Source organism: Biomphalaria glabrata, chromosome 6, assembly GCF_947242115.1.
Source record: "Biomphalaria glabrata chromosome 6, xgBioGlab47.1, whole genome shotgun sequence".
Classification (NCBI taxonomy): domain Eukaryota; kingdom Metazoa; phylum Mollusca; class Gastropoda; family Planorbidae; genus Biomphalaria; species Biomphalaria glabrata.
Genome location: NC_074716.1, coordinates 37,939,999 through 37,966,910, shown reverse-complemented (window position 1 = coordinate 37,966,910; position 26,912 = coordinate 37,939,999). Strand labels below are relative to the sequence as shown.

The 26,912-nt window shown below is 37.9% G+C and overlaps 1 protein-coding gene across 8 annotated transcripts in view; it reads left to right on the top strand.

Annotated features, from left to right (window-relative positions):
- Positions 1–21,476, top strand: part of LOC106069424 (four-jointed box protein 1-like) — a 158,280-nt gene extending 136,804 nt beyond the window's left edge. For all 8 annotated transcript variants that reach the window (XM_056034057.1, XM_013229079.2, XM_013229081.2 and 5 more), the window contains 2 exons: positions 8,586–8,683; positions 13,469–21,476. In XM_056034057.1, the coding sequence (XP_055890032.1) occupies positions 13,684–15,123 (1,440 nt within the window). In that variant the 5' untranslated portion in view covers positions 8,586–8,683; positions 13,469–13,683 and the 3' untranslated portion in view covers positions 15,124–21,476. The remainder of the gene's footprint in view (positions 1–8,585; positions 8,684–13,468) is intronic.
- Positions 21,477–26,912: the final 5,436 nt, after the last annotated feature.

Genomic DNA, 26,912 nt, shown 5'->3' with positions numbered 1-26,912 from the left:
GTCCCCTTCCTTTATTTTACATGCTCTCAACCGTGACCTCCATGACCCCTATATATCTATATCGAAGGTGTCGCCTTAACTCTCTTGCAAAGACCAGTTTGTACATTCTTTCAGATTTGCGTCTAATAGCATAGAAAACTAACGCACACTGAAAACAATACGTTTATACAACAGTGCAATAAATCTTGCTTGATGTTTAAACACAAGAAGAAAGAGATTACTGGGAAAAAAGAGAAGTCGACATATAATTGTTGCTAAACTTTGTTTTTACAGTCCGAAGATTTTTTTTTTTTTTTTTTTTTTGTCTCGTAGTATTTTCATGAAACATTTTTAGTGGGCCATCTTCTGACAGGATGCCTTGCCCTTGGCACGTCTGGGCATTTGTTTTTCTTTGTTTTTATTTTGTTCTCTCCCCTGGGCAGACGACAGCACACTGGCAATGAAGAGAGTCTCACTCAGTTTAATGAATGAGTTCCAACGCCAAACGTTTCTACAATAATGCCAATGATAGCCTCCCCCCTCCCTCTCCTGGTATCTCGCAACCACCGGCTCTATAAACATGTCATCTTGGGGGTGAATCTGCAAACCACGTCACGGGCTGTTGCTGTAGCCGGCCAATAAAATGGGAAACTTCCCAGAGACCTGCAACAATATTTATCTAAATGATAGAGAGGGCCGCGAGTCGTGTTGTCTGTGTTGCTGTGGGATGCCACAACAGGATGAGGGTTAGGTAAGGGGATAGATAAGGGGAGGGTCTAGTGCAGGTCTCCAGGCTGAGATTGATTTAACCTTCTCAAATATGTAGATTGGTGGGGGGGGGGCAACTAGTTACGCGACAGATTTCATTTTCATGTCGTTGAACTAGTGGACATTTTCAGACATGACGGGAACAAAGTGTGACCAGAAATATGTGTTGGTGTCTCCGGTGTAGAAACTAATGGAAGAGCTTTCTATTGATTGAAGGAGAGGTCAGAGGTTAGGCTTTGGGATGTTGTTGTACCACTGTACAAGCAAAGTGTGTCAGTTAGTACACTAAATATGAAGGAAGCATTGAACTTCCCCTCTCCCACTTACAAATGTAAAAACAAACGACGGGTATTTCAAAAAGCAATGGGTAACTAACTAGCGGTAATAGACATGTAATATGAAGATCAGGCAGTGGCCTATTCTTACAGTTAATGCTCAGTTCTTTTTTTTTTTTTTTTTTTATATAGTCGGCGATGGTGTAGTTCAATAGGGTGTCCTTGACATTGTTAAGTTTAAAAAGTCTCCAAGAAACTTGGTGTGTGTGTGTGAATGAAATTATATGTGTTATCGCAGACGTTGAGTGTAACCAGTGTGTACATCTAAAATCTCCCGAGTCTAGCAGAAAGTCAATAGTACAATTATAACTAACGACCTACATGTGAAATTAAAAAACAAAAACAAAAAAAACTAATTTCGAATAAATTTTCTGTGGAAACTGATGCAGTCGTCACATATCAGCAAAACTTGTAGAGGAATTCTAAAATAGATTACAGATGTAGGGGGGGTGGGGGGGCAAAGATTTATTTTGTCTCCTCCCTCCGTTCCACTCGGCGCAGTCCAGCTCATGTAGACCTGCTACATCTAAGGACTTGTGTCTTGGCTTCAGTTCTGTCACAGTGTACGACACCTCTCAGTATTTCATTTAGGACGGGGTCAGGAGGACACTACTTAGAAGCCAGTGCTACATTTCGTTAGGAGCCCCGTGACGCCATATATTACGTCATCCCGAAGTGGAAAAAAAAGCTTTATTTTTTTTTCTTTTAACTACGAAGAATTTCGTCCGCATCACATATTTTTGATGTATTTACGGTGACATCCGGGTCGCAGCGTGGGCGTACACCTTTGTTGACATGGCAACTATCACTTCCTGTCTGTCAACTCAACGTGTTTCCCGCTCAAAGTAAACTGGAGTTTTTTTGTTTTTTTTTACCTAAATGTTCCCATGACTACCACAAATCTTTTTATCTTGGCGCCCTCTAGTTCACCATTAAGTCCTGCAATACGTTAATATAGACTCGACATTCTTCATGCCAGGGTAAGCTGGCCTGGAATTTTGGTTAATTGGAGGTCGCCTGCTGCCCCGCTGTCTGGCCTGTCAGGAGGTCATTCAGACCCATCAAGTATTTCTAGTCTTGGTGAGAGTTTACCACTGGAATTTCTCCACTGGCCACACGAGTTAGGCCACTTTCTGGCCCTACTACCAAAAGATACGCCTCTGTCAAGTCTTACTACCAAGAGATACGCCTTTGTCGACATAAACTGCAAACCGTGGCAGTTTTGATTTTTTAACAAGTTAAATATTTTGATGTGTCCATGTTGACTTTTACAAAGCTTTATCAACTCTGTCTGTCTGCTTGTATCGTAAAAAGTTTGTACACATTATTTCTCCCACACCCAAACTCGGATTAAGCTGAAACTTCTCACAATTATTTCTTTTACTTGACAACACAAGAATCACTAAAAAAATTAACCAATAAGCTAACTAACTGTTAATAATTAATTATTTTGTTTTGTTTCTTGAACACGGTCAATGGCCCAACTCTGTAAGTATTGCCAGTAGAGAAATGCCAGTCATAAGCTCTCACTGTGACTAGAAATACTTTATGGATGGGGATGTGGTGGTATACGTAGAAGTATTCCCCTTGAGCAATCTTGAACCCTGAGTGAATATTTTTGTATGCATTTAAAAACGATTATGTAAACATTCACCAAGATAGCCCCTTCTTCCCTTCCCCCTGTTACAACTGGAGAGACAAGTGATAGGATCATAGCGCTAAAAGCTAAACATAAACAATTGGTAAGAATATTTTTATCGCACAAATTTATAGGTCTAGGTCAATTCTTTGGTATATATAATTACATGACTAATCCAAACTAATTGATACAATTACTCTTAATATGAGCTTTTTAAAAAGTATTTTTTTCATATTTTATCTTGTTTCAACAAAACAGCCAGTAGCTACTTTAACTGTTATGTTAGGAATGATTTAGTCATTGTTTTAAAACTATTAGCTAACACTTTCTTCATGGGTGGGAAAAGGTCTAAAGAAGGTGGTCAAAAGACCTGCTTACATTTTATAAAGATAGTATTTGTTTAGTTAGCGAAGAAGATAGGGCAAGTCGTGTTTGTGAATAGGTGCGACTAAGCGTAGGTGACTATGTGTTACGACTATGTATGGTGAACTATGTGAGGGTGATCATTTGTAAGTGACAATGTGTAACTCACTATGTGTGGGTGATTGTGTGAGTGACAAAGTGTGACTATGTGGGGGTGACTGGGTTAGGGTGACAATGTGTGACTATGTGGGGGTGACTGGGTTAGGGTGACAATGTGTGACTGACTATGTGCGGGTGACTGTGGGAAATGTGAAATGGTCGAGAGTTGTCTTCCCCCCAGAATATATTCCCCCCCCCCCCCGAATCTTTACCACTAGAATGTTTCCCCCTAGAATGTTGTAAATCTCAGAGATGACAGCTATGTCAAAGTGATTCCCCTGTACTTTGAACCCAAACCTCACCTCGTTCAATGGATGGCATTTTAATCTCCTTAGTTTCTTTTTCAATTTGGTAATAATCATTAAACTTGTTACGTGGTTTGTTCTGCTGACATTTTAAAGGACAGGGGCGATTCATTTTAATGCTTTGAAACGGGCGCTTAGGAGTGCTCAGAGAACATAGGAAGATTTGCCCTTACAGTATTACTTGCCAGGTGGTGCAGACTGATGTCACATGTTTAATGTACCTGTCTGATGGCATCTAGTCATGTCAACTACGAATCACGTGATTAATCAATCGATCTAGTCAGCCCATCAATCATGATCACCCAACCTACTTCCCTATCTCCTTTCCTCTTCATCCTCTCACTCCCCACCCCCACTCTCTCTCCTCTCTCTCTCTCTCTCTCTCTCTCTCTCTCTCCTCTCTTGTGCCACTCACTAGTAAACGTTTCTCAGGCCTGGGACTAAAGCTAGTGACGCAAGAAATCTCGTTACGTCACACGCCCAAGGCAGTTCTGAGGGAAACTTTTTTAAAATTAAAAGTAGTCTATAAATAACTGTACGAAGTACATGATGTGCATTTTAAATGATGAAAAAAAAAAACAGAAAAAAAAAAAGATACAAAATTCAGAGAGAGAGATGTGAGGATGTCCTCATTAATGCGGACTAATGTCTTGTACTAAGAGGAAGTTTTCGAATTCTTTTTTTTTATTGACCCACAGTGCAAAGAATGTTAAGTCAAGGATTCAAGTTCACTTGTTAGGTGTATCCTGCTTATTTGTGTAAATTTGGTTAATTCTATTTTTTCCACACGTTTTCCCCATTGATATTTTAGAAAAGGTTGTTATGTGTATGAATAACTGTGTGCTTTGGCCGACTGAAAAATGTAAATATGACTGTATTAGTTGTCATCTCCGTAACTTCTAGGAAGAGACGCCCTGTTTATAACAGCCAGACACAGGCCAGGCTCATCGTACCAACTTCAAGGTGGCGGGGCGCTATGTTAAAAGAATGAAAGATTTGAAAGTGCATCTAGAAGTGGTAGTCCAAAGATCGAGCGCCTACACCAACAAACTTAAATTAAGACTTTGTCATTTTATTAACCAAAAATCTTGTATTGTGCCTGCAGCGCTGGGAGTACAGAGTATGATGATAATAATCTGATGTCTACTTCATCACATCACACCAACTTTTCTATGCATTGTAACAGTCATACTTGTTGAAGTAATATTCATACATTTTAAAGTAATATTCATATTTGTTACATAGATGGCTGCCTGCTCGTGCAATTTGCGCACTGGACTGTCGTTCGGACTTATCGATGGTTCCAGGTTCAAACCCTGCCTGCTCCCATCCCCCGTCGTCCTGCGGGAGGTTTGGACTAGGAAGTAAACTATCTTCAACTTTAAAGGAACATCCGAAAGATGGAAAACATTTTACAAACAAAAATTTTATTGTAAACAAAAAATGGCAATATAAAATTAATTTTGAGACAAACTGCAGATTAATATACACTGAATCACCCATTATGACACATTGCTGTCCACTATGACAAATAGCTGTCCACTATGACACATAACTGACCCCTATGATACATAACTGCCCACCAAGGCCCCTAACTCCTGAGCTGCTGACCACGCCCCGCAATGTAACGAATGTAATAAACATTGAAAAAAAAATAGAAGCTTGACTTGTCAATAACTCAATCAAGTCTGGAGATGATCACGTCACGCATAGCTGTCATCTGACATGACACATGACATCTGCAACAAATCTGAGCATCACTTTGGTATATTCCACCCCCACCCTCTGGTCAACGAGGTTCTTGTAAATGCTCCTTCCTTCCCCCCGGCCTTATCCTTAATGAAGCTTGTCGTCCTCTCTGCCTGTTCTGATTCACGTGAGTAGATCTAGTAGCTCTGTCCGTTTCAATAATGTGTATAATGTTCTGACATAACGGAAAAAAAAGACTTTGTAAGTAATTTTTCATTGATGTTTCTTATTTGAGTAGTAAGAAAGAGTAATGCACTACTCTTTACAAACATTTCAGGCTATCTATTTAGTGAACATAGTTGAGTTTGATCACCTTTCTACTAATAACACCTTTTGAACACAATTGGTCTGATTGAGATAGAGAGACTAGCACTAAATACAATTCCTAACATTTCATTAGATTGATTGTTCAATTTCTTAAACGTATACAGCCTGCAAGAAACCACAATCATGACTTTTTAAATGAAAATAACTAATAAGGCTTGTCTTTGAGTCTGAGGATACACAGCTCAGGGTAGGAGTCTAGCTGTAACAGCTCTGGGTTGGAGTCCAGCTGTAACAGCTCAGGGTTGGAGTACAGCTGTAACAGCTCAGGGTTGGAGTACAGCTGTAACAGCTCAGTGTTGGAGTACAGCTGTAACAGCTCAGGGTTGGAGTACAGCTGTAACAGCTCAGTGTTGGAGTACAGCTGTAAGAGCACAGGGTAGGAGTACAGCTGTAACAGCTCAGTGTTGGAGTACAGCTGTAAGAGCACAGGGTAGGAGTACAGCTGTAACAGCTCAGTGTTGGAGTACAGCTGTAAGAGTTAGAACGCATTGTGTTGTGTGCCATAAGCGTCTTTGACTTTCTTTTGTGTTTAACCTCAAATCTTGTATTGAGAAAAACGGTTGGCCAAAGATACGAATAGTTTCAACATAGAATGAAAACCTCTGCATCAATGTTTAGTTCCTGTACACCTCTGCATCAATGTTTAGTTTCTGTACACCTCTGCATCAATGTTTAGTTTCTGTACACCTCTGCATCAATGTTTAGTTCCTGTACACCTCTGCATCAATGTTTAGTTCCTGTACACCTCTGCATCAATGTTTAGTTCCTGTACACCTTTGCATCAATGTTTAGTTTCTGTACACCTCTGCATCAATGTTTAGTTCCTGTACACCTTTGCATCAATGTTTAGTTTCTGTACACCTCTGCATCAATGTTTAGTTCCTGTACACCTCTGCATCAATGTTTAGTTTCTGTACACCTCTGCATCAATGTTTAGTTCCTGTACACCTCTGCATCAATGTTAAGTTCCTGTACACCTCTGCATCAATGTTTAGTTCCTGTACACCTCTGCATCAATGTTTAGTTCCTGTACACCTTTGCATCAATGTTTAGTTTCTGTACACCTCTGCATCAATGTTTAGTTCCTGTACACCTCTGCATCAATGTTTAGTTTCTGTACACCTCTGCATCAATGTTTAGTTCCTGTACACCTCTGCATCAATGTTTAGTTCCTGTACACCTCTGCATCAATGTTTAGTTCCTGTACACCTCTGCATCAATGTTTAGTTCCTGTACACCTCTGCATCAATGTTTAGTTCCTGTACACCTCTGCATCAATGTTTAGTTCCTGTACACCTCTGCATCAATGTTTAGTTCCTGTACACCTCTGCATCAATGTTTAGTTCCTGTACACCTCTGCATCAATGTTTAGTTTCTGTACACCTCTGCATCAATGTTTAGTTTCTGTACACCTCTGCATCAATGTTTAGTTTCTGTACACCAATAGACAGACATTCAATTCTCCCCAAGTTTCATTGTTTAAAGCTGTGACTGGAACACGTCTTGACCACTTGTCCTGGCCTTGACATGAACTAGATCTAAACATTCAAGTCGTCCTAAGGGAGACAGGAAGACTTTAGTCGACTGACATCTCCGGCATGTCATTTGTGTCACAACCTTAAAACAGACACGTGGGCAAGTCGGAAAATTTATTTGTCGGGAAAAAGCGCGAACTCCATTTACAGCGGGACTCAGGGGGGGGGGTAGCCCCTCGTAGGGCGTTGATATAGGGTGGCGGGGTGGTTAAAACGTGTTCCTGTAAGTGATTGTGTGTTGAAGATCCCACGTAGATGTTTTCAAATTACCTCAAAACTATTTGGGGCCGGGGCGTGATGGACAAAGACGTGTGTCAGTGCGTGGTGTGAGAAACAAAAGCCAATAATTGAAGAGGGGAGGAGAGGGTGAGGAAGGTCTTGCAGCCGATGTCATGTTTCCAGACTGGAAGACATTAAAGCACGTGACATGTGACATGTTCTCTGCAAGTCTTCTCCGGGTCCAATGTATTCGTGTTCTGCCACGTTTGTAGTCTTAAGTTTGAGTCTCTCCTTCTCTCTAACCTCTTTAAGCCGCCATCAAGATTTACCAAGACGTCATACCACACACACACTTTATTTGCTGCTTTATTGAACATTTGTTCTCCTCACTTTTCAATACTTCTCACATTTCACTACTTCTCACATTTCACTACTTCTCACATTTCACTACGTCTCACATTTCACTACTTATACAAACAAAACTTTGAACCTTATAATTACGCTTTATTTATGTCACTTAGAGAACTTTATAGTTCCTAGAGACTCTTTTATAAACTTTCATTTGTTTTTTTTTTTTTTTTTTTGTTTTTTTTTTGTAATTTGTTTTCATATTTTAGCAGAATATTTTCTTCCAACTTTTTATTGCACCACCTTTTTTTTATTGAAGTCAAATTTCCGGCTGATTGCAATTATAGAAATAATTTCATACAGCTTTTTCATGTTGCTACGCAACGCATTGTTTATTCTTCTCCAAGCATGTATTTCTTGTCTATGAATGTCAAACTTTAATCACTTTCCGGTTTAATGATGACATGTCTGGATCTAGATGTTATCAGTTTTATTACTCTCCTAAGCTTCTCCAAAGCCCTCCATATTTGATTAAACACAGTGCGATATGTAGAGATAGAACCGGAGGGTTGCCAGTGGATAAAAGATATTAAAGTAATAACTTCACTGGAAATGTTATTAAAATATTATATATATATACCTATATCTGCAACTGACCAAACCTACCCATATATATATATATATATATATATATATATATATATATATATATATATATATATATATATATATATATATATATATATATATATATATATATATTAGATATTTTTTATATTTCATAATCAATATTTGTTATTACCTTAAATAATGAAGTCACGTGACACAAATGACGTTTTTATGACATGTGTATTTTCAGGACAAAGTGTCTCTAGAAACCAAGAGTAAATCCAGTGACCTTTGGACCTGTATGAACTGATCAAATGAGATCAATTGCTCAAGTTAAGGAGTTATGAGGTGAGATATACATTACGTCTTGGAGATTGTGTTTCAATATGTTGATAAGTGTCCACTCCAATATTTCCTTCTTGGAGATTGTGTTTCAATATGTTGATAAGTGTCCACTCCAATATTTCCTTCTTGGAGAGAAGGCTACGTTAGGAAGTGCTTTTATTTTCTATGTTAATACCAACGCAGATAAATGACTTAAGAGTTTCAAGTAGCAAGTACCTGGAAGTAACCTAACAAATTCAGCTATTTATAGATATCAGAGGATCTCCATTTGTTTTTAAATCAAGTCTAAATACTAGGTCTAGTAGTTCTCAAACTGATTAGCTGATAAAATTACAGTTGTAATATACGAAACAGACATATTGGGTTTGGGTTGAGGAATTAGTACAACATATCTTAAAATTAATGCAGAATATTATCTACTCAAGATCTCTGTTTTACTCTCTCTCTCTCTCTCTCTCTCTCTGTCTCTCTCTCTCTCTGTATCACTCTATCTGTAACAGTTATCTAGTAATTTAAAATTTGCCATGCCCGCCCCTTTTTTTTTTCACTTTCATATTTTGCACATAAAGAACCAATGAGATATTTCTCGTTTTAAACTGTGTATACAATATGTTCTAAGAAAACAAAAACTTCACACCTGGACTTAGCCTTCAGATGAGATAGAAAGGTTTAATGATCCCCCTGCCCTTTTCAGTATCATCAGGGATCTCTTTTTTTCTAAACCAATTAAGTAGTAGTCGTTCTTGAAATGTAACCCCCCCCCCCCCAATGTCTTGAGATGGGCCCCCATATAATAAAATGTGAAACAATCTCCAAAGTAAAGAAATCAATCATTATTGACAAGTGTTTACGTAAAGTATAAACTATGCGCATTCTTTGTTTTTTTTTTCATTGTACTAAAAACAGTAATAATACAATATGTACTTATACAGTCCTGCCTGGCAAGTTTTAGTTCAGCTAATCAGAACAAGTAGCTTGAATATGCTGAACTCTTTGTCCTATTTAAGAGTACAATTCTGCGAGACCAAATCTAGTCCCAGCCCTCCCCTCTCCTCTCTGTATATCGCATCTCTACTTTATTTCTCAGAAGTCATTTATTTCGACACCTCAAGAAGCAGAGCACACAACCCGCTCATAAGTCATGGTTTATCTCCTGGCTATCTGACGACTTTCTGAAATGATTGAAAAAAAAAAGCTTGAAATGGCAGGTAGGGAACGCCCCGCCTTTCATTGTGGACTGACACTTTCAGTCTATAGGCATACTTTCAGAAGCGTTTGTTTTATTAAACTCATAGTAACGCTCCCTTACCTCAACATTGACAACATATGTGACACAATGGAGTTAAGTATTTTTATAGGTTACCTAACTGAATGACACTGGCCACTGTCACAAAATGTCTACACACTTACAGTTATGACTATCACACTCATTCACACACATTTACAGAGATACAAACTTAATGCTTCCTGTGTCTGTTAACTTGACAGGCAGAGAAATAGAGCCTCAATTTGAAAGTCTTAAAACGGTTGGAAGAAGTGTTATGAGTTTACCCCCCCCCCCCCCGGTACACTTATCTTTATGAAATTTTGTGGAAGAGCCTAGACTTTAAACCGAGGGTGTTGAGTTTGAATCCCGTTGGAAAATCGGGGCATCGTCAAAGGGACTTTACCCAGTCTTTAGTAGATGTCCTAACTTTTGATTACAAAGAAGTCTAGTTCGATCAGGCCAGGAATGAGTGACGATTCTTTATCGGCTTCTCTGTTAGAGAGCATCTGTTACTAAATACTACTGGCTACTGGATGACAATTTTAGAACCTCCCATGCATGGAGACTATCCGAGACCACTCGATCTTAAGGGCTTGAACACTGACCTGAGACGTCACAACCTGTGGGCAGTTCGAACCAATAGCTCGTTGCCTTGTCACATGTCTGACTTTACGACCTTTCGGTTCAAACAGCGACGTTGCAAGTCAGTTTTGGGGCGATTGGTTTCCGGCTAGCTCGTGTTCCTAGCTCTCAACCTATTCAGTGTTTCATAAACAAGTTGCATTGATGACATGACACACCTGTCCATGTCATTAGCTCCAACCTATTCAGTGTTTCATAAACAAGTTGCATTGATGACATGACACACCTGTCCATGTCATTAGCTCCAACCTATTCAGTGTTTCATAAACAAGTTGCATTGATGACATGACACACCTGTCCATGTCATTAGCTCCAACCTATTCAGTGTTTCATAAACAAGTTGCATTGATGACATGACACACCTGTCCATGTCATTGGCTCCAACCTATTCAGTGTTTCATAAACAAGTTGCATTGATGACATGACACACCTGTCCATTTCATTAGCTCCAACCTATTCAGTGTTTCATAAACAAGTTGCATTGATGACATGACACACCTGTCCATATCATTAGCTCCAACCTATTCAGTGTTTCATAAACAAGTTGCATTGATGACATGACACACCTGTCCATGTCATTAGCTCCAAAACACTTGCCCTATTGACCACCAAGGTCAATAAATACGCATGTATTCTGATTAACGTATATATGTTCAAGCAAACATAAAATATTGTCTCACCTACACATCGTTACGTTCATAATATTAGAACATTATCTTGAACATAACAGATTGCTAGAGACTTATACAATAATTAGAACTAAAATATTTAGACAAACTATTCTTTGTTCCATTGAGAAGCAATAGGACCCTGTTCAATTAATAGATTAATGAATTCATCGAAGTCAACTATTTCTACTCCACTGATAACTTATTACCGCATGACCGAAAATAAAATGGATATTGAAAATTTGATAAATTGTTTTTCAATTATATGTGTGTGTTTTAGCGAGAAATAATCAAATGAAAAGAAATCTATTTGTAGATAGAGAGATTACAAAAGAGAGAAGACTACACAAAGAAATGTAAAAAGATTAAAGAGATTGTTTACTAAGTCTTAAGCAAAGTTATAGTCGCATAGCGTAAGATGTCAGTCAGTATAGCATCCACCCCCCCCCCCACCCCCGACTCAGACACCACACAAGAATACACAGTCATCAAACCTGTGAACAAAAGATGAACCTTAAGTCAGGGCTTATATTATTTAAAACACAACTCCTGCTTTATCTTCTTGAAGTTTGAGCTTTTGTACTGTAAGCCATTTGTTTGTTGAGACTTTGGAAATAACAAAGAATGTCGCTTCATATTGAAATCAGTGGAAGAAAAATTAAATTTTAGGAAATGCCTTGAATTAAAATTATATCAACACACAAACAGAAGTTTAATCGTTTCTAAACATTTTTTGGTTATGTTTAGGTAAAGTTTTTATCTCCAGACTTAATTAGCCATAACATTAATTGAATGTTATTACACTGGCATTTAGGCATTGTGCGATCTAACATTTTGAATAGTTTGAACTAGAGAACTATGTAGCAGTGTAAAACTGAGTGAAGGACTCTCAGTCGTATTGTTAGAGCGGAACAAAATCAGTGTGTGTGTGTGTGTGTGTGTGTGTGTGTGGAGCGAGGGGGCGGATTTCTTAAACTGACCAGTTTTGGGCTCAATACAAAAGATATATTTGTTTTCTTATATTGAAGCTCAATCGTAAACAATTTTTTAAAGTAAGTCGTTTAAGTACTCACGCTTGTGTGAAAAACGTAGTACTCACACTCGCTTGAAACTTGTCAAGAGCCTTGAAACGGAAACTTAGATGTCCAACTAATAAATAAGTACGAAGAAAAGGACACTTTTAGATAACTATATGAGAACCCTTGAATCGTAAGATTGAAATAGTTCTAAGTTATTCCTTCCCCTTAGCGCGAGCATGTCTCCACTGTGGAGCAGCCTGGTTATTGTTATTCTTTCATTAGCCTCACGTGACTCAATGTCTGCCTTAAGACGACCGTGTCGTCTCAATCAACGGAGTGACCCCACGCCCCACACTTTACCAGGGGTGTTTACATTCTTGTCGTCTGCTGGGCATGGAGGGAACAACCCCACATTCACCTTGATAATTTCAGCCTGTATCAGCTTACGATAAACTTCAATTATCTTGAAAATATTTATGCGAGATAGACCAGGTCCAGTGTTTCTGCTCTTTTTGTTTTCAAGGCCTGCCTTGTCGTTTGCTTCAATGTCTGTCAAATTGTCATTTTTTTTTGGTTATAGTCATTACTTTTAACGTGATGCCTGGTTCCGTGTTCCTTGTTCCTTCTTTCGCTTCAATGTCTAGTTCCTTGTCATTTGTTTGAAAGTCTGGTTCCTTGTCATTTGGTTCATTGTCTGTTTTAATGTAGTTTTGTTTCAATGTCTAGTTCCTTGTCATTTTGTCTATGTTCTTCTATTTCTAATGGCTGAATGTGACAGACAACATACACACACACACACACACACACACATATATATGTATATATGATATATTGGCGAAAAAGTCATGAATCTAGAACTACGTACAATACCGGTACCCTAAAGATATTCATATATATTTAGTCAATATGTCATTGTTTTAGATTAGATCTATAAGAATATTTCAATGCAATCTTGAAGGCATTTTGTTTAGTAATGTTGTCTTAATTTAAACAGAACACAATAATATCGAGTTTCCTTCATTTTGTGTATTTAATTTATTCATGAGAAATGTTCTCTTCTAAGCCAAGGCTGTACACATATATTTTTAAATATCAAAAAATTGATGCCAACAAAATGTATCATGTTAGAAGTAAATATTTTTGTTTTTTTAGCTCAAACTCAGAGAGACCTTTTTATTTTTATACGTTTCAGCTCTGATGAACTAGACAAGCTGCTGATGTTGGTTCCATAAAGAGCAAGGCAACGCCGGACTGACGTCTACAGAAGTGCGCCCCCGTCGAATCCGGACCAAAACTGTCCCTACCACTACACTGTCTCAACGGAAATCTTCGAGTGAACCCATTGTCCAGAACGCTGCGCCCTCTGGGTCCGCACTGACTCACCTCGGGGATGACCCCCGGGCTAGAATGAAGACTGCGTTGGTCATCATGACAGGCATCGGTTTTACACTGGGCGTGGTCTTCGGGCTCCTACTGCAGCTGCCCATTGACACTAGCCTGCCCGCAGACAGCGTTCACCCCAACGGTCATTCCTCTTTCAAGTCAAGACGAAGTTTGAGTGATGGTCAAGAGGCTGCCAACTACCGTCAGCAACAGCAAGCTCCACAGCCACCAGTGTCCACCATTCGCTTCCTTGACTCTCTTAGGAAGAGCTCTTCTAATAATGGTGGCAAAGTGGACTTGAGTAAATCGATACATATAAAGAAGCACAGATCACATGATCTTAAAAACAGTGACCATAGATCATTATCTATTAACTTGAAAGAAGTTAAAACTAGTCAGATCACGGAGCCTATAGCTCCAAATGTAAATGGAGCATTTAGATCCATAATGGCAAACGCCAGCCAACCAGTGAACAGGTCAGCCACTGCTGGCAGTATGTCACTAGAAGATAGCTCTTATTTGTCTAGTGTTGTTGATGGTGTGTTGTGGACGCAAAAACTCGGGGCCTCGTGTCCCAAGGCTTTCCCCCCACACGAGGTTAAAGAATGGAGGAGAAGGGTCGAAGGACTGGACGTTGTTAAGATGGAGGAAGGCTGTGGAAGGATGCAAAACAGGCTGGTCACCTTCAAGGACGCCTCTAGAGCCTGCGCCAGGTACAGACTAAATACAGATCAGATCCAAGGTGAGATCTACTCGTACTACTTGGCCCAGCTGCTCAACATCACTAACATGCCACCCACACTTCTGGCACAGGTGGACCCGCTCTCACAGAAGTGGAGAACAGTTCACCTTCAACTGTCTCTGGCCCAGTGGGCAGATTCCAAAATAGTCGTCTTCACACAGCACATAGGCGGGCTTTCTCCGGCCCACATTCCGGCTGAGTTCCGCGAGGAGAAGCTTAGGCTGGAGCCCACGCTGGCTGGATTAGGGGGGAAAACTCACGAAGAACTCTGCGAGCTGATTCAGTGGTCAGACCTGATCGTCTTCGACTATCTGACCGCAAACCTGGACCGCGTCATCAACAACATGTTCAACAAGCAGTGGAATGACCAGATGATGACGAACCCAGCTCACAACCTTGAAAAACAAAAAGACGGCACACTCGTCTTTCTGGACAATGAGTCTGGTCTTTTCCACGGATACCGACTGCTGGACAAGTACGCTAGCTTTCACCGGACGTTGCTGGACGCTGTCTGCGTCTTTCGACCTGAGACGGTCAAGGCGATTAAAAGGCTGCACGCCTCGGGCTCTATAGGTCGCGAACTTCACAATCTCTTTGCATCCCAGGAGACATTGCACAAACACATTGCCGCCATTCCAGAGAAAAATCTCAAAATTCTACAGCAGAGACTTAACGATGTATTCCAACAGATAGTTAAGTGTGAGCAGTTGTTTGGGAGATAGTACTCACTAGGGCATGTGGCTTTTAAAGTTGTTAGTGGTTTCTTGTTCCATTGTCCTGGCACATGTACAAAGTAGATCTTGTGCTGGGCCGCCAACAGTTAGATCTTCCCCCAAGATTGCAGCTCAATTGCCTTCATTGCTAAAACTGTTTCCAGGGACCATTCCTGGTCCAATTCTGTTTGACTCACAGATAGCAAATGGAAGATTGGATTACAAAATAACTAGTAGAATCTTGGGATAAAATTAGATCCATTCATTTAATATAACGAAGAAAACAAAATGCAATACACACTAACTATGACATCTATTTCTGCTTTAAAATCAAAATGTTGATATGTGGTGATCAATGCTGTCAAAATGTTGATATGTGGTGATCAATGCTACCGAATGTTATGTAAATATTGAAGTTTGTATTTTCCAAAAATCAGATACACAATCAGTAATGAATGAATGAGAATTATCACTTAAATAGTGCCGCTTTCTCCTAAACAATGAGAGCTCATTTTCTTTTGTTAATTATGAAGGATATTTATTTGGTATATCTTGTCTATTGAAATGACCAACCCTGACCCGTGCATTGAAAATATTGTAGACTTCTCTTATTATTATCATTATTGTCTTTAAAAGAATCCCCACAAGTTTTATCAAATGGAAAATCTTTGTTGCCATTGCATCTCTTTCTACAATGATTTATTTCAGAAGAACTCAAAGATTTTGTTTGTTCCAAAACACATCCCTGGCACAAGGTACAGCTGACTGTAGGACTTTTTGTTTTTCATACAGTGAATAGATAGAACAACAAAATCATAGACATCGAGGGTGAGGAGGGAGGCTAGTAGACTGAGGTAATGCTAATTTGCACAGAGAGTGGTCGAACTCTGTCTATATTTCCTTCTCCTTAGTTCAAATCTTGTGTGTGTGTTCCTGTCTCCTATCGACTGATATTCCTAAGTCAGTTTTGACTATAATCACGGCTACTCTTTTAGAACCATTCCTCTGTCTCTCTGCTATTCCACCCACCCCGCCCTTAAACCCATATATTTTTCTGGATCCGCCAAGCACCCCCTTCACACCACTATGCCAGTGACTGGTTTCTATGTTTTGTATGTGCCATCGTGCTTCTCTTTTATTCCGACCAGATGAAAATACTATATAGTGGCTATTCCCCCCCTCACACACACTCACACACACCCAGGGGGGCCTTTTTCTTTCACTAGCTAACATCACTCCTCCCCCCCCCCCAAATCCATGCGTGAGTACATCTGTTTGCTCTTTGTTATGATCTAATAAATGTAGACGCTCTCTTTGTGAACTCAATGTCTGGGAGTACACTAGAGGTGGGAATCAGGGGAGCTGTAGAGGGGGGAGGAAGGAAGGGGCGTCAAATAAATTGTACGGCTTTCGACCAGGAGTTCAACACCAGAACAGAGAGAGAGGACATCAAGGATTTTTTGTTTTGTTTTGTTTTGTATGTGTTTGTAGCGCAGAGCGAGTTTGAGGGCATTTATTAGGCGGAGAAAAAAACATGTGTATGACATAGAAGTAGTCCAGATGGATGGGTTTGTTTATCTTTCATTTCGACATGTTCCTCTCCTCTCAACTTAGGTAGGAATAGAGAGGACCTTAATGTTGGCTTTGATGTTTGTTTACCTAGGTTTTTATAGAGATTTATATATCATGTGCCTTTTCATAGTGGTATTTCTGGCGGCTTTTTTTTTAAATACACATTTTTTTAAATTTAACAATATTATGTAACTAACAAGTCTAAACGAGCTCCATTTGAGATTTTCTAGCTTTATTTTTTCCAGGCATTTCATTTTCCTTATCTTTGCGTTTTTTTCCCTTCCTCTCCTAGACTAGATCTATGTAAGCAGGTTGTTTAACAGACTATGTCAGATCTATGTAAGCAGGTTGTTTAACAGACTATGTCAGATCTTTGTAAGCAGGTTGTTTAACAGACTATGTCAGATCTATGTAAGCAGGTTGTTTAACAGACTATGTCAGATCTATGTAAGCAGGTTGTTGAAAAGACTATGTCAGATCTATGTAAGCAGGTTGTTTAACAGACTATGTCAGATCTATGTAAGCAGGTTGTTTAACAGACTATGTCAGATCTATGTAAGCAGGTTGTTTAACAGACTATGTCACCATCTATCTATTGAGTCAAGTCTTAGGTGAACAGAATCAATGAGTACTGGTACACGAGAAGCCTGCTATATTCAATTGATTAGTGAGTAGAGAGTTAATCTGTCTTGGCAGTGGAAGCACTTGATAAATGAGAGGCCACTCAGGTTTATCTTCTGAGTTGTCTCGCTTGAAAGATGAAATTGTGAGTTGTTAGTGAACTTAGATTCACTTACTGCATTGTTCAGTTTTTGAAGAAGCTAGTGGAATATTTCACTTTTCTGTTGTTACTCTGTGAAACAGTTCGAGTTCTAGTGAAGCATTTCACTTTCTATTACTGGACACTTTTTAAATGTAAATAAAATCTTTGTTTAAACGACTGCGTGTGTGCATGCATCATAAACAGTGGCGGCACTGTAATAAGAGATAGGTGGGACCGGGTGAGGGGGGTGAAGCAAGACATCAATATATTAATATACAGCACTCGCTCTCCTGATATATCTCACGCCCTCACCCCACTCCTAACCCCCAACCCCTCATCCCACTCAAGCCGTTTTTAATTTGAATAACGTGCCGCCCCTGCCTGCACTGTGGCCGCTGCCAGGACTATCTTGCCTTGCTATCTCAACCTAAGTGCTCACGTGTCATGACCTCAGATGTCTGCACGTGTCTGGTACTAACAGCCTCGACCTCAAGATTTTATTATCACCTACCACAATGTGTCTTCATCTCTGTGACAAAAGTTCCACTGACTCCTACCAGTTCATCAATACAAACCTAGTTCTGTATCTTATAATCTCTGTGACAAAAGTTCTACTGACTCCTACCAGTTCACCAATACAATCCTAGTTCTGTATCTTATAATCTCTGTGACAAAAGTTCTACTGACTCCTACCAGTTCACCAATACAATCCTAGTTCTGTATTTTATAATTTCTGTGACAAAAGTTCTACTGACTCCTACCAGTTCATCAATGCAAACCTAGTTCTGTATCTTATAATCTCTGTGACAAAAGTTCTACTGACTCCTACCAGTTCACCAATACAATCCTAGTTCTGTATTTTATAATTTCTGTGACAAAAGTTCTACTGACTCCTACCAGTTCATCAATGCAAACCTTTTCTGTATTAAATCTGAAATTCTTGCCTGTGGATAAGAAAATTGAGTCAGAAGTTCCTCCAGTTTAAAAGTTCACCACAGTCTCAGTTTTTAGTGTCCATGTCACTTTGTTTTTCTTGAGTATGTAGCTTTCTATTTACTAAATATGTGAATGTGTTTCTTAAGTCTAGTTCCTACATTGTTCCTTACAAATTATAGTTTGATGAATTGAAAACATTTTTTTCTTCATTTTTCCCTTTTTACATATATATAGAATATATAGGTCTACACATTCGTAGATTCGCAATAGATAATAGGTTGGTTTCTATTGTTGTTGTTTTGTGTTCACATTATCTTTAATAATGAGTCAATCTTTGAGAACTCCTTGCTTCTGGTTGAGGATTTAGAACCAATACAAACGTTTGATTACTTAAGTTATGTTTGAATTTTTAGTGAAGATGTCGGTCATATTTAGCTCATTCAATATCTTTTTCAATTTCTCTTCAATCAAACATTTAGGATATCTGAGCTGCCATTAGTGGACACTTTTTTATGTTTATTATGTTTTAGTGGTCATCTCACACCAGTGGTCAGCTGAAAGTACAGATCATAGGAAATGCATTCCATTGACAATACTTTTACGAGTAAGTAGCTCTTGAAGCTGCTCCCACTGATACGGTCTGTAAGACATCTGGAAGAAATGAGTTTGTAGATCATAGACAACCTTGTGACATCTCTGTAACTAACTCCTCACTATGCCACTTGAAAGACTCCCGCCCTCTTTTCTTTTTTCACCATCAAAGGAATGTTCCATGTTTTAAGAGATTTTCAAGGGGAGATAAGTACAGACGTCACGGATAATTAAATTGCCAGACATGACAAACAAAGTTTGACACAATGATTTAAGATCTGTTAGTTTTTCATTTTCAGAAAAATATGTTCATATTTCGAAATGTTCTCTCATTGGAAATAGTGTTTCCATAGTTCTGATCTTTCATGTTTCGAAATGTCCCGAGAGCTGTTCAGTAAATGAAATAATTAGTTATCTAGACCGACATTTATTGTAGAAGTCCTACGTTCTCATTTAAAATGGTCAAAGTATCACCAGAATATTGTAACAATGGTATATCCTTGCCAACTTTGAGTGTCCTGTTATGTACCATATATTACCGATAGCTGTATAATGTATAAGATCTGTCCCAATAGTTGACTATCCACCTGTAGACACCATTCTAATTTGTCTACCAAGTGGCGATTAATGAACTGGAAGAAGAGAACGTTTGATATATGCAACATTTCAACATTATAGACAATATTACATACACATACATGTCTCAAATATTCTCAAACTGTATTATTTTGTTTACCCTAAGCTTTAAAATGAGAGTATTTGTTTCCAACTGTAAACATTTCCAAGTCTCTATTTTGTTCATTTAGCGTGTACATAGTTTTGAGTAAGTTTGCTTGTAGCGTGAATGCTAAAAATCAAGTATGTTGTACATATAATTGATAATCAATAATCAATATCTATACATAATTGTGATAACAGAACTGACCGACCAAACACATTGACAACTGACAGAAGAAGTAGACAGACAAGTACCAGTACTGTAAGACAAGATAACACAAAGACATCTCTTTCAATGAATACTTTGTCATGCTTTCATTCTCCAATGGCTCATTCCAATCATTTTAATGAAACAAAAATGTCAATAAACCTGATAGACAATCTATTAATATTTATAAATATTCCATGACATGAATCCTACTTAGCAGCGATTCTCAAGCAGTGCTTCTCCAAAGTACCCACAGAGTTGTTCCGGTCCTTCTTCTCCCTTTCATTTTCTCAGCATGTTCCTCGCGGAACAAATTCTCCCATGGGTAAGACACAAAATTTAATTTGGTGACTCAGCGAGTACTTAGATATTTTTACATTCTTGAATCTGCCCATCCCGGTGTAGTCTAAACCTGCTAATAAACAGGACACGTAGGTTTCTGATTCAATGGTCTCATCCATATGGTGTGCACAAATCCCTATCTGCTTCACATAATACAAGCTTTCTGATTGGTCGAAGTCAGCTTTAATGAACAAAAAAATCTTTATTACCGGTAGTATTGGTGTCATTGGTCATTAGGTGTTGCCAGTCACTATCTATAACAAGGAAATTCTTGACTTATGAAAAAAAATCTCTCTCTCTCTTCTCATTCTGGAGATAAAACTGTGCATTAGTGCCTAGATATGTATCACAACGTGAAATTACTGCTCCTGGGATTCAGTTTGAAATACTTTGTATTTAAGTGTTCTTCTGTGGTCTATAAGACAGAGGATGTAGACCACAAGGTCGGAAAGAGGAACTTTTACTTCTGTAACCCATACACACAACTGCCTTAAGTCTTTGACCGTGATCATTGGTATTTCTGTCATCTATCAATCACCCGTTGTTCAACAATAATGTAGTATTTATAATTTAACATGCATCTAAATTTACATTTTATAATTACGAAAGTTGTAATAGAATTGCTGTTTTAGTCCTGAACACACTGACCTTATAAGTTTCATGAATTTTGTCACATTTGTTAGAGAATAGGTTTGAACTAAATCAATACCATACATGGCTATCTAATAGTTCACACTTTTAATTGTTTGATTCGTAAACTTCCACCATCGATGCTTTTTGTTTACTTATTTCCAAATCTTTGCTTTTAATTTCTTCTAAAATCAGAATTTAGACATTTAAAAAAAACGATAGAAGACTTGTTAATATTTGTATGCAATATTTGTTTCATTCATTTTTTGTATTTAATTTAATAATTGTTGATGTATCTTAAAGAATGTACAATGAAATCTTCAGTTGATATGTAGATGTGAATGATCTGTATGATGTGTGCCTGTGTGGAGAGAGAAAAAAAAAGGGGGGGGGGGGGTGGAAGAATACAAAAGTATGCTTCTGTTTGTCAGGGAGAGAGAGAGAGAAAGAAAGAAAAAAGAATGCAATTGATATTAGAGAAGAGGCTGTGATGTGTGAAATGAGACTTTCAACTGACAAATATTCCAAAACTGTTATTGTTGCTAGAGAATGAACATTTGTCCAAGAAAAATAAATAAACAAATATGTTGATCCAATGTTGAAGTGGCAGTAGCGGTTTGATTTCTACACGTCTGTCTGTTTGTCTGTCTGGTTGTTTGCTGAGTTACTAACCTTCGTGATTAAATTTGAAAGAAATGTGAATCTGAGCTCCAATAGTAGACTAGAAAAGTTCATAACTAACAAACTGAAAAGTCTAAAACAGACATTGAACACACACACACACACATCAACCTAACTCGTCCTCGTCTGATCCACAGTTAAAGGATGTGCAGGCATGAAAATCAAAGTTGATAGTCACAACACCTTAGAGGCTCCACTTCTGAATTTGTTTCAAAGTTTAACTCCGCCTTAAAAGCGCAATGGGGAGAATAGTTTAGATGACACTAACCCTGTATTTACAATTCCTCTATTCAACTTGTTAATTCTTCATAAGTAAAAACAAAAAAAATTCTGGGTGAATGGAGACAGTAGTTAGCTAATAATGTGGCACATGGAAAGTTTGAATTAGACCGTTCTAATAGTTGGAGCTCTATTACCGCATGTCTTCAATCAAGAGTGAACTAGACGTTCAGGAATAGTTTGCGCACCGTCTTCTAAGTCTGGATCTATTCACCTATTTTCAAACTAGAATCTTGTCTTTTAATGCGTAATCGCTCACAGGTAGACAGCTCCGGGAAGGGCATTGAGCAATTGTCTTTAAAACACTGTATTTTTCGGTTACTTGTTGGACTAACGCATTTCATCTGTCAGTGAAAGAAACTCTGTGAAGCCACTCTCATGCAGGGCAGGTACCTGTACTGTGCATAACGTTGCTAACAAGCTAGTAAAAAAAATAAATAAAACCAATTGCATTGAGCTGTTAGCACAATGACCTCTATCGCCACACGCTCTACAAGTTATGAACCAGATTCAACACTTTAGGAACTAGATTTCAAAACACACGGTGTCTGCCCTATCCAAGTAACTACATCATTTCAAAAGAACAAGATTGTATACAACTTAGTAGAGCTGATGAACGGAATGGTTGCTCCCTTTCATTTGGAGTGACCATCAGGAAGTAATCAAATAAAGCATTGTTGTTGCATTGGTAGTGGATATTTGAACACGATTCTTATTATCAATTCTTATAAAACAAACTTTTCTTTTCTTTTGATACTAAAATGCTCAGTGAACCTGATTGTGTAGAACACAAACAATAAGGTGCAAACAGTTATTCCACCAAATCCCCCCCCCTTATCACGAGAGTCCCCCATTATATGTCAGTGAATGAGCGTGGACCTGTAAAAAAAACAAAACAACTTCAAAATTCTAATAGCCCAGAGTTTAAAAAAAAAAAAAACACCCACCAAAAGAAGCTTTCATAATGTATTGGCGTATTTTGGTGGTAGATGTCGGGGGGAGGGGGAGGGGGCGGTAGACTACAGAGGTGACGAGAAGACCATTCAACCACAAACGGCGCTGAGATCATATTAAAATTATTATGCCGAGATGGCGGGGAGATAAATCCCGTATCGCAGCCACAAAAGGATTGGATTATGTGCCCCTGGAGATATGCATCTCCCCGTCCTGCCCTGGGCTATTTGCCGGGGAAGTGGCTGGTGAGGCGGGGACAGATTGGTGGTGGTGGTGGGGGGGGGGGAGTTTATAGATGTCACCAATATATATATATATATATATATATATATATATATATACATCTTGTCTGTCCGCCATGACACAAGTTTGTGCTGAGTACCTGAGTAATGTGGAGAGTACGGTGAAAGTTTCACTATTTCTATTTTGTTCTATTCGAGTTGTAGTTTTCCTCCTTTGTTTTTTCTGTGCGTAGCTAATAACTGAGAATAAAGAAATAAAATTTATTAATAAAAAAAAAAGCTTATCCAAGGTAAACAGATCGTTATTGACAGTAATTTCTCTCAATACTGTAAGATTTATTTTCTTTTTCCGATATCAAACTAAATTAATTAATTACCTCTCAAATTATTTTTGTACACTAGTGTAGAGAACTGAACTAGTTACTACTAATGTAGAGAAGTGGACCAGATACTACTAATGTAGAGAAGTAGACCAGATACTACTAATGTAGAGAAGTAGACCAGATACTACTAATGTAGAGAAGTAGACTAGATACTACTTATGTAGAGAAGTAGACCAGATACTACTAATGTAGAGAAGTAGACTAGATACTACTTATGTAGAGAAGTAGACTAGATACTACTTATGTAGAGATGTAGACTAGATACTACTTATGTAGAGAAGTAGACTAGATACTACTTATGTAGAGAAGTAGACCAGATACTACTAATGTAGAGAAGTGGACCAGATACTACTTATGTAGAGAAGTAGACCAGATATTACTAATGTAGAGAAGTAGACCAGATATTACTAATGTAGAGAAGTAGACTAGATACTACTTATGTAGAGAAGTAGACTAGATACTACTTATGTAGAGATGTAGACTAGATACTACTTATGTAGAGAAGTAGACCAGATATTACTAATGTAGAGAAGTAGACTAGATACTACTTATGTAGAGAAGTAGACTAGATACTACTTATGTAGAGAAGTAGACTAGATACTACTTATGTAGAGAAGTAGACTAGATACTACTTATGTAGAGAAGTAGACCAGATATTACTAATGTAGAGAAGTAGACTAGATACTACTTATGTAGAGAAGTAGACTAGATACTACTTATGTAGAGAAGTAGACCAGATACTACTAATGTAGAGAAGTAGACCAGATATTACTAATGTAGAGAAGTAGACTAGATACTACTTATGTAGAGAAGTAGACCAGATACTACTAATGTAGAGAAGTAGACTAGATACTACTTATGTAGAGAAGTAGACTAGATACTACTTATGTAGAGAAGTAGACCAGATACTACTAATGTAGAGAAGTAGACTAGATACTACTAATGTAGAGAAGTAGACCAGATATTACTAATGTAGAGAAGTGGACCAGATATTACTAATGTAGAGAAGTAGACCAGATATTACTAATGTAGAGAAGTGGACCAGATATTACTAATGTAGAGAAGTAGACCAGATATTACTAATGTAGAGAAGTGGACCAGATATTACTAATGTAGAGAAGTAGACCAGATATTACTAATGTAGAGAAGTAGACCAGATATTACTAATGTAGAGAAGTGGACCAGATATTACTAATGTAGAGAAGTAGACCAGATATTACTAATGTAGAGAAGTGGACCAGATATTACTAATGTAGAGAAGTAGACCAGATATTACTAATGTAGAGAAGTGGACCAGATATTACTAATGTAGAGAAGTGGACCAGATATTACTAATGTAGAGAAGTGGACCAGATATTACTAATGTAGAGAAGTGGACCAGATATTACTAATGTAGAGAAGTGGACCAGATGCTCTAGAGGTGTTGTATAGAACTAGAGAATTTTCATAAATGAAGACTTTGGTGTAACGGTGTACAGAATACGGAAATGTTAAACAGGAATTAATAATGACAAATGTGCACTTTTTGGCTGTGCAGAATCTAATTCTTCACTACTAAGGTTTGTATCACGCAATAAATTGTATGCTTTAGTTGGCAGCATTCATCTTTCACTAGAAAGTCCTTGTTATTGATGATGTTGTCTTTAGATTGAACAATCTCACGCAAACTTTCTCATTTCTCTTTCTTTAGATTGAACAATCTCACGCAAACTTTCTCGTTTCTCTTTCTTTAGATTCCATTATAGCGCTCCTAAATTTCTTCAAGTCACTTTCCCTTCTTTTTCTCTATTACATTTTTTTGCTTAAAGATCTGGATCTGAAAAATCAAAAAGTTAACTAAGATTACTGTGGATAAACTTTCGTATGCAATTCCTGACGTCATTATGAATATTTTAGCTTCATTTTTCTTAAGGTTATGAACAAGAACATTAACTCAGTTTTAACTTTTCCCACCCACACCAATATTTTGTTTTCAATTCTTAACGAATAGGAAAAAAAAAGAAACCCAGGCTTAATTCTAACGAATTCTGGAGAGATGAGGCCGCACTGTCATATGATATAGGTATGTTTCAGCATCTGTTCTGCGCATGTCTTTAGATGTCAAGGTATCTCTCATACTTAAATAGCCTCATTAGTTTAAAATAATAGATTTTTTTTTCGCTTGTTTATTTATTTTTGTTTATAGCTGTTAAAAATAATTTGAAATGGAGATTCTTCTTTCATTTCTTTGTAAAAAAAAAAATCAAATTAAAGCAAAGAAAATATTGAATGACTGACGTGCAAGCTCAATGAAAGTCGAGTTGCTATGATGCTTGGACTCGATGCAATCTTCAGAAGACTGTATTAGCTTGCAATTATTATTATTCTTGGAGTCTAGAGCGTCCTCGTTCTGGATTTATTTTTAGTAGTTTTATTAACAAATGCATTGCAGGAATGTTTATAGACTGCTAGGATCACTCTTTGTAAACTATTGTTCTAGAGATCATTATTGTATCAATAGTCCACAGACTATCAGAATATTTATCTTAAGAAAACTTATAGTAACTCACTCTGCCTGTCTGTCCATCGATCTGTCTGGTAAAACGTTTGTACAGGTTATTTCTCCAATTCCCATTCTCGGATCAAGTTGAAAGTTTGCACAATTATTCTATGGTATAGACAAGACATGAATCAATAAAAAGAATTAACCAATTAGTCAATTAATTACAGGTAAATAATCATTTGTTTAATATCGACAAGGGAAATGTATCCTTCAGTATTCACAGATACGGCTAAATATGTAGGTTTCGTCCCCTTAGATAGTTGAACACGTTCTTTCTCCCACACCCATTCTACAATCAAGTGAAAATTTAAAACAATTATTTATTGTAAACTTAAACATGAATGAATAAAAAAATACAGATATTAAATTAGTTATCTGTAATTAATTATTTTGTTTGATATCAAATAAGGAAAATAGCTTCTACATTATTGAGATATATAGCTGTAAGTGCGGAGTTCTTAAGCTTTTTTTTTTTTTTAAAAGGATTTTATTTTTTATATTTTGCTTTTTCTAAGTATATGATTGTCCATGGGCGTAGCCAGGGGGGGGGGGGGTCCAATCCCCCCCCCCCGAAATTAACCCCCCCCCCCCCGCAGGGCATAGGAATTTAGTGACTGATTTTTTGCTTTGATTTTGTATTTTTAGGTGAGATTTTAATGCTAAACTATCACTTGTCCTAGCACAGCAAAGGAGGTTTTGAGTTTAAACCCCCTACACGGGGTTTTGAGTTTAAAACCCCCTACCTGGGGGGTTCGAGCTTAAAACCCCCTACCATGGGTGAGTTTGAGTTTAAAACCCGCCTACCAGGGGTTTTTGAAGTTAAATTCCCCTTTTCTATAACACAAAATTAAAAAAAATGCAAACGACAAATTTCACGAGCACAGTTAAGGAAGATTTTTGATTTTTAAACCCCCTCCAAAATTTACGATAAACCCCCTCTTCAATATAAAAAAAAGAA